The 13,022-nt window shown below is 46.7% G+C and overlaps 1 protein-coding gene across 4 annotated transcripts in view; it reads left to right on the forward strand.

Moving 5' to 3' along the window:
- Window positions 1–13,022, forward strand: part of LOC140425488 (collagen alpha-6(VI) chain-like) — a 175,389-nt gene that overhangs the window by 85,979 nt on the left and 76,388 nt on the right. For all 4 annotated transcript variants that reach the window (XM_072509806.1, XM_072509808.1, XM_072509805.1 and 1 more), the window contains exons 15-16: window positions 8,993–9,046; window positions 12,469–12,504. In XM_072509806.1, coding sequence (XP_072365907.1) covers window positions 8,993–9,046; window positions 12,469–12,504 — 90 coding nt within the window. The remainder of the gene's footprint in view (window positions 1–8,992; window positions 9,047–12,468; window positions 12,505–13,022) is intronic.

The raw sequence follows: 13,022 nt of genomic DNA on the forward strand, positions 1-13,022 counted from the left end.
CCACATAACAGAGAACCCCCCATAACAGAGAACCCCACATAACAGAGAACCCCCATAACAGAGAACCCCCATAACAGATAACCCCCCATAACAGAGAACCCCCATAACAGAGAACCCCATAACAGAGAACCCCCGTAACAGAGAACCCCCGTAACAGAGAACCCCCATAACAGGGAACCTCCCCATAACAGAGAAACACCCCATAACAGAGACCCGCCGCATATCAGAGAACCCCCCATATCAGAGAATCCCCATAACAGAGAACCCCGTAACAGAGAACCCCCAGAACAGAGACCCTCCGCATAACAGAGAACCCCCATAACAGAGAACCCCCCATATCAGAGAATCCCCCATAACAGAGAACCCCCATAACAGAGAACCTCTCATAACAGAGAACCTCCCCATAACAGAGAACCCCCATATCAGAGAATCCCCGTAACAGAGACCCTGCATAACAGAGAACCCCCCATAATAGAGAACCCCCATAACAGAGAACCCCCATAACAGAGAACCTCCCCATAACAGAGAACCCCCATAACAGAGAACCCCCCATAACAGCAAACCCCCATAACAGAGAACCCCCATAACAGAGAACCTCCCCATAATAGAGAACTCCCCCATAACAGAGAACCCCACATAACAGAGAACCCCCATAACAGAGAACCCCCATAACAGAGAACACCCATAACAGAGAACCCCCATAACAGAGAACCCCCATAACAGAGAACCCCCAGAACAGAGAACACCCATAACAGAGAACCTCCCATGACAGAGAACCCCCATAACAGAGAACCCCCAGAACAGAGAACACCCATAACAGATAACCCCCCCATAACAGAGAACCACCCATAAAAGAGAACACCCATAACAGAGAACCCCCCATAACAGAGAACTCCATAACAGAGAACCCCCGTAACAGAGAACCCCCGTAACAGAGAACCTCCCTGTGACAGAGAACCCCCATAACAGAGAACCTCCCCATAACAGAGAAACACCCCATAACAGAGACCCTCCGCAGAACAGAGAACCCCCTATATCAGAGAATCCCCATAACAGAGAACCCCCATAAAAGAGAACCTCCCCGTAACAGCGAACCTCCCCATAACAGAACCCCCCATAATAGAGAACCCCCCATAATAGAGAACCCCCATAACAGAGAACCCCCATAACAGAGAACACCCATAACAGAGAACCTCCATAACTAACAGAGAACCCCACAACAGAGAACCCCCCATAACAGCGAACCCCCAGAACAGAGAACCCCCACAACAGAGAAACTCCTCATAACAGAGAACCTCTCCATAACAGTGAACCCCATAACAGAGAATCCCCCATAACAGACAACCCCTATAACAGAGAACCCCCATAACAGAGAACCCCCTTAACAGAGAACATCCCCATAACAGAGAACCTCTCCATAACAGAGAACTCCCCCAATAACAGAGAACCCCCATAACAGAGAACCTCCCCATAACAGAGAACCCCCATAAAAGAGAATCGCTCACAACAGAGAACCCCCATACCAGAGAACCCCCCGTAACAGAGAACCTCCCCGTAACAGAGAACTCCCCAAAACAGAGAACTCCCCCATAACAGAGAACCCCCATAACAGAGAAGCCCCATAACAGAGAACCGCCATAACAGAGAACCTCCCCGTAACAAAGAACCCCCATAACAGAGAACCCCCATAACAGAGAACCCCATAACAGAGAACCTCCCCGTAACAGAGAACTCCCCAAAACTGAGAACCCCCCAAAACAGAGAACCTCCCCGGTACAGAGAACCCCCCATAACAGAGAACCTCCCCATAACAGAGAACCCCCATGACAGAGAACCCCCATAACAGAGAACCCCATAACAGAGAAACCCCATAACAGAGAACCTCCCCGTAACAAAGAACCTCCCTGTAACAGAGAACCCCCCATAACAGAGAACCTCCCCATAACAGAGAACCTCCCCATAACAGAGAACCCCCATAACAGAGAACCCCCATAACAGAGAACCCCATAACAGAGAAACCCCATAACAGAGAACCTCCCCGTAACAAAGAACCTCCCTGTAACAGAGAACCTCCCCGTAACAGAGAACCTCCCCGTAACAAAGAACCTCCCTGTAACAAAGAACCTCCCACAACAGAGAACCCCCATAACAGAGAACCTCCATAACAGAGAACCTCCATGACAGAGAACCTCCATAACCGAGAACCCCCGTAACAGAGAACCTCCCCATAACAGAGAACCCCCATAACAGAGAACCCCCATAACAGAGAACCCCATAACAGAGAAACCCCATAACAGAGAACCTCCCCGTAACAAAGAACCTCCCTGTAACAGAGAACCTCCCCATAACAGAGAACCTCCCCATAACAGAGAACCTCCATGACAGAGAACCTCCATAACCGAGAACCCCCGTAACAGAGAACCCCCCATATCAGAGAACCCCCATAACAGAGAACCCCCATAACAGAGAACCTCCATAACAGATAACCCCCATTACAGAGAACCCACATTACAGAGAACCCCCATAACAGAGAACCCCCATAACAGAGAACCTCCCCAAAACAGAGAACCCCCATAACAGAGAACCCCCATAACAGAGAAACCCCCATAACAGAGAACCTCCATAACAGAGAACCCCCATAACAGAGAACCCCCATAACAGAGCACCTCCATAACAGAGAACCTCCCCATGACAGAGAACCTCCCCGTAACAGAGAATCGCTCATAACAGAGAACCCCCATAACAGAGAACCCCCATAACAGAGAACCCCCATAACAGAGAACCCCCATAACAGAGAACCCCATAACAGAGAACCCCCATAACAGAGAACCTCCATAACAGAGAACCTCCCCATGACAGAGAACCTCCCCGTAACAGAGAATCGCTCATAACAGAGAACCCCCATAACAGAGAACCTCCCCATAACAGAGAACCTCCCCATAACAGAGAACCTCCCCGTAACAGAGAACTCCCCAAAACTGAGAACGCCCCATAACAGAGAACCTTCCATAACAGAGAACCTCCCCATATCAGAGAACCTCCCCGTAACAGAGAACTCCCGAAAAAGGAGAACCCCCCAGAACAGCGAACCCCCATAACAGAAAACTCCCCAAAACAGAGAACCCCCCATAACAGAGAAGCCCCATAACAGAGAACCTCCCAATAACAGAGAAAACAGCCATAACAGAGAACCCCCATAACAGAGAACTCCCCATAACAGAGAACCCCCCAGAACAGAGAACCTCCCAATAACAGAGAACCTCCCAATAACAGAGAAAACAGCCAGAACAGCGAACCCCCATAACAGAGAACCTCCCCATAATAGAGAAAACCGCCAGAACAGCGAACCCCCATAACAGAGAACTCCCCAAAACAGAGAAAACCGCCATAACAGAGAGCCCCGATAACAGAGAACCTTCATAACATAGAACCTCCCAAAACAGAGAACCCCCCGTAACAGAGAAACTCCCCATAACAGAGAACCCCCCATAACAGTGAACCCCCATAACAGAGAACCTCCCATAACAGAGAACCTCCCCGTAACAAAGAACCTCCCTGTAACAGAGAACCCCCCATAACAGAGAACCTCCCCATAACAGAGAACCCCCCATAACAGAGAACCTCCCCATAACAGAGAACCCCCATAACAGAGAAACCCCATAACAGAGAACCTCCCCGTAACAAAGAACCTCCCTGTAACAGAGAACCCCCCATAACAGAGAACCTCCCCATAACAGAGAACCTCCCCATAACAGAGAACCCCCATAACAGAGAACCCCATAACAGAGAAACCCCATAACAGAGAACCTCCCCGTAACAAAGAACCTCCCTGTGACAGAGAACCCCCCATAACAGAGAATCGCTCATAACAGAGAACCCCCATAACAGAGAACCCCCATAACAGATAACCCCCATTACAGAGAACCTCCCCATAACAGAGAACCTCCATGACAGAGAACCTCCATAACCGAGAACCCCCGTAACAGAGAACCTCCCTGTGACAGAGAACCCCCATAACAGAGAACCCCCACAACAGAGAACCCCCCATAACAGAGAAACCCCCATAACAGAGAACCCCCATAACAGAGAACCCCCATAACAGAGAACCCCCATAACAGAGAACCGCCCCATAACAGAGACCCCCATAACAGAGAACCCCCATAACAGAGAACCCCCATAACAGAGAACCCCCATAACAGAGAACCCCCATAACAGAGAACCGCCCCATAACAGAGAACCCCCATAACAGAGAACCCCCATAACAGAGAACCTCCCCAAAACAGAGAACCCCCATAACAGAGAAACCCCCATAACAGAGAACCCCCATAACAGAGAACCCCCATAACAGAGAACCCCCATAACAGAGAACCTCCATAACAGAGAACCGCCCCATAACAGAGAACCCCCATAACAGAGAACCCCCATAACAGAGAACCTCCATAACAGAGAACCCCCATAACAGAGAAACCCCCATAACAGAGAACCCCCATAACAGAGAACCCCCATAACAGAGAAACCCCCATAACAGAGAACCCCCATAACAGAGAACCCCCATAACAGAGAACCCCCATAACAGAGAACCTCCATAACAGAGAACCGCCCCATAACAGAGAACCCCCATAACAGAGAACCCCCATAACAGAGAACCTCCATAACAGAGAACCCCCATAACAGAGAAACCCCCATAACAGAGAACCCCCGTAACAGAGAACCCCCATAACAGAGAACCCCCATAACAGAGAACCCCCATAACAGAGAACCGCCCCATAACAGAGAACCCCCATAACAGAGAACCCCCATAACAGAGAACCTCCCCATAACAGAGAACCTCCCCAAAACAGAGAACCCCCATAACAGAGAAACCCCCATAACAGAGAACCCCCATAACAGAGAACCTCCATAACAGAGAACCCCCATAACAGAGAACCTCCATAACAGAGAACCCCCATAACAGAGAACCCCATAACAGAGAACCCCCGTAACAGAGAACCTCCCCATGACAGAGAACCTCCCCGTAACAGAGAATCGCTCATAACAGAGAACCCCCATAACAGAGAACCCCCATAACAGAGAACCCCCATAACAGAGAACCTCCCCATAACAGAGAATCGCTCACAAAATAGAACCCCCATAACAGAGAACCCCCCATAACAGAGAACCTCCCCATAACAGAGAACCTTCCATAACAGAGAACCTCCCCATATCAGAGAACCTCCCCGTAACAGAGAACTCCCGAAAAAGGAGAACCCCCCAGAACAGCGAACCCCCATAACAGAAAACTCCCCAAAACAGAGAACCCCCCATAACAGAGAACCTCCCAATAACAGAGAAAACAGCCATAACAGAGAACCCCCATAACAGAGAACCCCCATAACAGAGAACCTCCCCATAACAGAGAAAACCGCCAGAACAGCGAACCCCCATAACAGAGAACTCCCCAAAACAGAGAAAACCGCCATAACAGAGAACCCCGATAACAGAGAACCTTCATAACATAGAACCTCCCATAACAGAGAACTCCCCAAAACAGAGAACCCCCCATAACAGAGAACCCCCCATAACAGAGAACCTCCCCGTAACAGAGAAACTCCCCATAACAGAGAACCCCCCATAACAGTGAACCCCCATAACAGAGAACCCCTATAACAGAGAACCTCTCCATAACATAAAACCCCCCTCCCCAATAGCAGAGGACCCCCCATAGCAGAGAACCTCACATAGCAGTGAAACCCCCTTTGCAGAAATCCGTTCACAACAGAGAACCCCCATATCAGAGAACATCCCATAGCAGAGAACACCCCCCCCAATAAAAATGAACCTCTCAAAGCAAAGAATCCACCTATAATAGGAATCCCCCGAGCAGAGAACATGCCCCCACCCGCAGAGCAATTAACCCCCTAATGGCAGACAACACCCATGGCAGGGCACCCCCATAACCGGGACTCCCCCCCATAACAGGGATCCCACCCCCATAACAGGGTCCATCCCCATAACAGGGAACGTACCCCATAGCAGAGAACTCCCCCATCAGTCAACCACACCTGGATGCTAAATGGCAGTCCAGGCAGAATCATTGAAAATATCACTGTTTTTTCACTCACCTGTGCCTTACACCTGTTGCCTCAGACAGATGTCTATAAAACAGCAGCCGTAACTGAACAGAAAGCCAAGATCACATCACAAGGCTTTAACCTGCAAGGCTTCTATTCTCTTCAAAGAGGAATTGCTTTTAGGAGCCTGTAATTAACAGCTTCCAGAGAGCCTTCTGTCTGGATTGTATAATTTTATCTCCCTACATGCTTAAATATATATCTCAAGTAGCCTGTTTTGAACTGAACCGTCATGTGTCTAAACATCTAGCTAGCAGGTTGCCACCACTCAAAGGCAGTTACATGCTTTCTGCTGAGAAAAGGAGGAAGTGAAAGCAGTTAACTCCTAGATGTTCTCTGTTATGGGGGTGGGATGAGGTGCCCCAGTAATGTCTGTGGTGGGGGGGCGGGCGGTGGATGCTCCCACATGTCAGCGGGTGGGAAGCAGGATTTCTATTGTGGGGGGGGGGGGTGGCGCTAAGGGGCTAGTGCCATACCTCGCTACTGGGCAGGCTGAAAGTGTGATTCGCGGCGGAATTGCTTGTGATCCCCACCTTGCATAAATGGGAGAACAGAGGGTGAGATTCTCCGATTGCGAATGCAATCTCGTTCGACAATTGGCCGGAGAATCCGTTTTTATGCCTCAGATCCTCGCCCGATGCTCCGCTCCCAATGGGCCGACTTCCCGACAGTGTCGGTCGCGTGTCCTCTCAGTTTTCGCCGACAGCGCGTGGCGGTTGCGGACTGTGTCCAGCGCTGCCACAGTCGTGGGGGGGGGGGGGGAATCGGCGGGGGCTCGGGGGACTGGTGGGGGGTGGCCTCAGGGTGGCCAGGCTGGTCCTCCTGCACTATCTTGCAGGCCTGGTCTGCGCGTGGCAGGCGCCATGTTGTACGGCGCGGCCATCGCAGGTCGCCGCCCTGCGCATGCGCGGTCGTGGACCTGGCCATTCTCCGTCATTATCTGCAGGTATGTGGCGCGGCTGCTAGCCCCCCACTGGTTGGTTGTAGGACCAGAAGTTTCCTCTGGACATAGCCGCAAAATCGGAGAATCCAGCCCATAGTTTCCCAAGTGGAGAATCCAGTCAGAATCAGAATCAGAATCGCAGAAAAATACAGTGCAGAAAAGGTCCTTCGGTCTTTTGAAAGGCACCTGATCTGCCAATCCTAATCCCATTTGCCAGCACTTGGCCCATAGCCTACAGTCCTATACTGAGAGAAAGAAGAGAAAGGAAAATAAATTTTTAAAATTGCAAAGATGTACTCCTGGAGGCTTCATGAGTGGAATAAAGTAACTTTATTCACAAGACTGCTTCACTAATTATGTGCTTCCAGTTCGTGCAAAGTACAATCTACCACCGGGAAAACCCTTCCCACTGGATAGATTTCCATCGTTATGTCTTGATTGGTTGGTCAGATCACATGACCCTTATTCGGTAAGGTTGTTCTGAAAGTGACAATCACCACATTAATCAAATCCTCAACAGCAATTCAAGTCCAAAGGAATGATCCTGCACATTTGCATTAGTGATTTTTTAATACTAGTGAGGCTGTTTGGCAATAATTAAGACATACATAATGCAAAAGCCATACTTAGACTGACATGCATAAGCCCTAGCTTTCTGTGGTGACTTTAATCTATATCTACAACATAAGTGCAGGAACAAAGTGGCACTCAATGCATTTCAGTGGTGAGGCAGAATATTCTCACACAGTTTATGGATGGGTAGGTACATCCTTTATAGCAACAAATGCATTTTCAAGTTTGCAAGAAGATGATGAAGTTGGTGGTATTACCACTGGACTGGTAATTGAGAGGTCCAGGGTATTGTTCTGGGGACCTGGGTTCGAATCCCACCATGGCCGATGGTGAAATTTGATTTCAAGAGAAACCGGAATTAAAAGTCTAATGATGGCTGTAAAAAAACCATTGTCGATTGTCGTTAAAACTCGTCTGGTTGACTAATGTCCGTCAGGGAAGGAAACCTGTCTTCCTTACCTGGTCTGACCTACATGTGACTCCAGGTACACGGTAATGTGGTTGACTCTTAAATGCCCTCTGAAGTGGCCAAGCAAGTCACTCAGTTCAAGGGCAATTAGGGCTGGGCAATAAATGCTGGCCTAGCCAACAACACCCACATCCGACGAACGAATAAAACAAAATTGAACATCCTGTTCCAGCAAAATCTGAGTCAATATTGTATTGCAGCAATGTTTACATTAAACTTAAATACTCCTTCATACCTCGCTGGTGGAATACCTACTGTTAATGTACATGGATGTGTCCGATTTTGGGCTTAAATGGTTAACAAAGGGTAAACCCTGCTCATAAACAAGATTGCATGAAGCCATGAGAAACAAAAACAGGTGTTAATTAAAAATTCTCAAGTGATGTTCTTTAGGAATGAGTTTAATGTGATATTCCACCAGTTTTTGCTGAATATACTCCACCTTCCTTTTCAAAAATCAATGTCCTTTGACATTCATTACAATTACATGGAGTATTTAAACAATCCCAAGAGCAATGTCAGGACTCTGTTAACATTCTTCCATTTGTTCATTTAAGATAACATTTAATTTTTAAAAAATTATTATGCTTTTACGTCTAGAAGTATGAGGTTGATTGCAGTATCCCCGAGAGCTCAGTTTTTAAAAAATATACCCAAGACCAGGTTGTACCTTAATGCCACGTGAACGAGTTAATCTCCAAATTAAATGATACTACTGGAGCAATGGATGGGCTAATTTATCAATTATCCTATCTATGGAATTAAGGAATGCAATGTTCTTTATTATTGCTGCAAGCACATCCAACATCAATTCCAAATGCTTTGTTCTGGCATGGTACAGTTCTTGGTGGATTTCTAGAAGTTGAGCTGAGCTAATAATGAACCATTTTGTTGCAGGGTGATCCAGGAAAGGATGGCAATCCAGGAAAGCGTGGTGGTGCAGGAAATCCTGTAAGTTAACATTCCCTTTAATCAGAAACTGCAGTTCCACGATGCCTTATTCCCACCCTATCTGCTCTGCTGCCGATACCTTCCAGTCATGCTCTTCAACTCCTTTTTTTAAAATAAACATTTTATTGAGGTATTTTTGGTACAGTAACAACAACAAAATAGACAATATACATGAAACTATAAACATAGTGCAAAAGCCGTTTACCTTTCGTACAGGTCCCGCCCTTATTACCCACCGACTCTAACCTAAACTACTCCCTACCCCTGTCTGCTGACGTTTAATTTTCCGCAAAGAAGTCGACGAACGGTTGCCACCTCCGGGCGAACCCTAACAGTGAACCTCTCAAGGCGAATTTAATTTTCTCCATACAGAGAAAGCTAGCCATGTCCGATAGCCAGGTCTCCGACTTCGGGGGCTTTGAGTCCCACAAGCTAATAGTATCCATCTCCGGGCTACCAGGGAAGCAAAGGCCAGAATGTCTGTCTCTTTCTCCTCCTGGATTCCTGGATCCTCCGACACCTGAGCCTGGCACATGTTGCGGACGCGTTGACTCTACTCAACGTGTCTGCCCATAGACCATCCTCTATCTCTCCTCCCAGCTCTTCCTCCCACTTGCGCTTCAGCTCCTTGGTCTGCGTCTCCACCGACCCCATAAGCTCCTTATAGATGTCCGAGACGCTTCCTCCCCTACCCACCCTCTGAAAATTACCCTTTCCTGAATCCCCCTCAGCGGTAGGAGCAGGAAGGTTGACACCTGTTTACGAAGGAAGTCCCGCACCTGCAGATACCTGAATTTGTTTCCCCTCGCCAGCCCAAACGTTTCCTTCAACGCTCTCATGCTCGGAAAGCTCCCCTCTATGAACACATCCCCCATCCTCTCAATCCCCACTCTCTGCCATAATCGGAACCCCCCATCCACACTCCCTGGGGCAAACCGGTGATTATCACAAATTGGGGCCCATACTGATGCTCCCACTGCTCCCACATGCCGCCTCCACTGGCCCCAAACTCTCAGGGCCGCCACCACCACGGGGCTGGTGGAGTATCGTGCCGGCGGGAGCGGCAGAGGCGCAGTTACCAATGCCCCCAGACTGGTGCCCTTACAAGAAGCCGCCTCCATACGCACCCACGCCAACCCCTCCCCCAGCACCCACTTCCTGATCATGGCTATATTAGCTGCCCAGTAACAGTTGCTAAAATTTGGCAGCGGCTCTTCAACCCCTTAACTTTACTCATGTGGGGTTGTGGATGGGGACGACTTGGGAAGAAGAGTAATGTTATTGTGGTATTATCATAACTATTAGCATTACATGGGTCAATGTAGTGTCGAGAGTAGCCACTAGAGGGAGCTACAGATATAACTATATAGGCAGTGATGCTAGACCTTCGGGGAGGAGGTGTATGCAGGAAATAGCTAGTGAAGGTCATCAGAGCAGATAGTGTGAGCAAGGTTAGATTATAGTTTATACTAGTAATGAGATTAGCAGTAGATGAGTGTAGTTCGATGTTTTTGATCAGTTCTGTATTCTTAAGGGATTATTATTATTATATTATATTATTATTATATAAAGTGATTGGCAAAAGAACCAGAGATGATGTCACACTATGGGAAGCATGTGATTGCAGGAGACAGAGTGTGAAGGAGATTCACCAGGATGTTGCCTGGGCTGGAGTCTCTCAGCTATGAAGAGAGGCTGGATAGGCTGGTGTTGTTCTCCTTAGAGCAGAGAAGGCTGAGGAACTCATTGAGTTGTACATTTCCACCAGAGGCTGGTAGGAATCTGGCACTCGCTGCCTGAAAGGGTGGTAGAGGCGGGAGGAAGCACACAGACGAGCACGTGGAATGCCACAGTATACAATGTGGACCAATTGCTGGACAATGGGATTGGAATAGGTTGGTGTTTGGTGGGTGGCGCAGACAGAATGGGCCGAAGAGCCTCTTTCTGTGCTGTAAAATATTTGACAATGAGGTGAGAAAATGTTTTTTATACGCAGTGAGCTAATGTGTTCAAAATTCTGCTGCTGGAAAAAGTGGCTGAAGAAGATTCAACAGTAACAATCAAAAGAGAATTAGATAAATACTTCAAGGGTAAAAAAAAGGTTATGTGGGAAGAGCAAAGAAGTGGCACAAATTAGATAGCTCTCCCAAAGAGTCAGCACAGACATGCTGGGCGGAATGACCACCTTCTGTGCTGTCTCAATTTTTGGTTCTGCAATGTTCACGGCCTCAAAATCTTCTCTGAATCCTCCCACCTAATTTCCATCATTAATTCTCCCTCCAGCAAACTTCATTACCTCGTTCTTGCCAAATGTTTGTTTCCCCTAGTGTTTTAACTCAAGGTCACTAAGATATCTCATCCCAGATCAACAGCTCAAAAAATGAAGTTCATCCAGGATTTTTATATTGTTCCCATCTTGTAGATCTGGACAGCATCCAAGAAAAAGTTTATTGTCTATTGCGCAGTCCTTTTTTGGATTCTAATCTATCTGCCTGTATAATTATGGCATTGCTGTTCCAAATGGTTCCATTTGGTTCCTCCTAAGGTCCAACATGCTATTCCTTCTCACTCCAACTTCCCTGCATTAATAATAATAATCTTTATTAGTGTCACAAGTAGGCTTACATTAACTCTGCAATAAAGTTACTGTGAAAATCCCCTAGTCGCCATACTCTGGCGCCTGTTAGGGTACACTGGGGAGAATTCAGAATGTCCAATTCACCTAACAGCACATCTTTATTAATTGATTGTGCCTGTCTTTGCTCTAATTTAAAATAACTTCGAACAACCATCATTCTTCAAAGGAAACTCTACTCCATGCTCGGACATACCTTCTAAAACTGTTGGAAGCAATATGGTTGATTGTTTAAATTAATATGAATGTGGAAATGAGTTACTTGTATCTGGACAAGACATTGAAGCTTAATGTTAATACAAATTCAAATTCTGTTGCAGTCCACAAGTTTGGGCAGATCTCATTGATGAAAATTGAATCCTCACTCCCTATTAAATAAGCTTGCTGCCTAATCTCTGGGTGATACAAGTACCCCTTGATTGGAGAATGAGCCAAAATGTAATCATTTGAATTAGACAATAGAATGAAGTGATTTGCCTCCTTTCTCAGGACCCATTTCACCCTTGCATTTTTTGTTATGCTTCCTATGACCCTGAGCTTTATCTTTGTGAGGAATCTTTTTTTGTTACAGCTTCTATCCAATGTGCGTAAAGAAAGGTTGACTCCGAGAAAAATATAGAAAACCGGTTACCTTTCTCCTAAAGTTTGATGCACTCAAATCGCTTGAAAAACGAAATGCTTTCTACAAAAATGCTAAGATGCACCACCCATGTTAAGATGTACAAATCATGTCGTAAAGCTATTGGGTGATGACATTAAAAATGTAATATTTTTTTGTTTCCTTCAGGGTCTCCATGGTCACAGAGGGCCACCTGGTAAACATGTGAGTTTGTCAGTATTTTCATTTTAACCGCACATAATAATTTGGTGCGTATTGTACAATATTACCAGTGTTTCTTTTTTATTAAGTGGGATTTCAATGCGACAATCCAGATGGTCTACAGTAATCATTTCCAGAGCGGTTCATTCCGTTCCTCCTATGTAATGTTCAATAACTAATGCAAAGATGCCCGCTGAGGGAATATAATCTAAATATGAAGTTCTGATTCAAAAATGCTTTTTAAATTCCTTCTGGTTGCTGAGCTGCTACATCTGTGCTTGAGGATATGGTTGCTATGTTTTCTCAACTAGCAAGCTGCTGCATGAGCTGGAACTGTTCTTAACCAAGCCAAGCTACTTCAGGAACATCCTAACTTGAGCCAGCTGGAATTAGTTTAGGTTCATAAAAGCTCATGATTAATGCACGCTGCAGCACTTGAACTATGATGAGGATTCAAACTTGAATAGAATAAATAATGACACTGGTCAAGTTATGGGATTTTATGATTCACAAACTAATTT

Source organism: Scyliorhinus torazame, chromosome 6 (assembly GCF_047496885.1).
Source record: "Scyliorhinus torazame isolate Kashiwa2021f chromosome 6, sScyTor2.1, whole genome shotgun sequence".
NCBI lineage: Eukaryota > Metazoa > Chordata > Chondrichthyes > Carcharhiniformes > Scyliorhinidae > Scyliorhinus > Scyliorhinus torazame.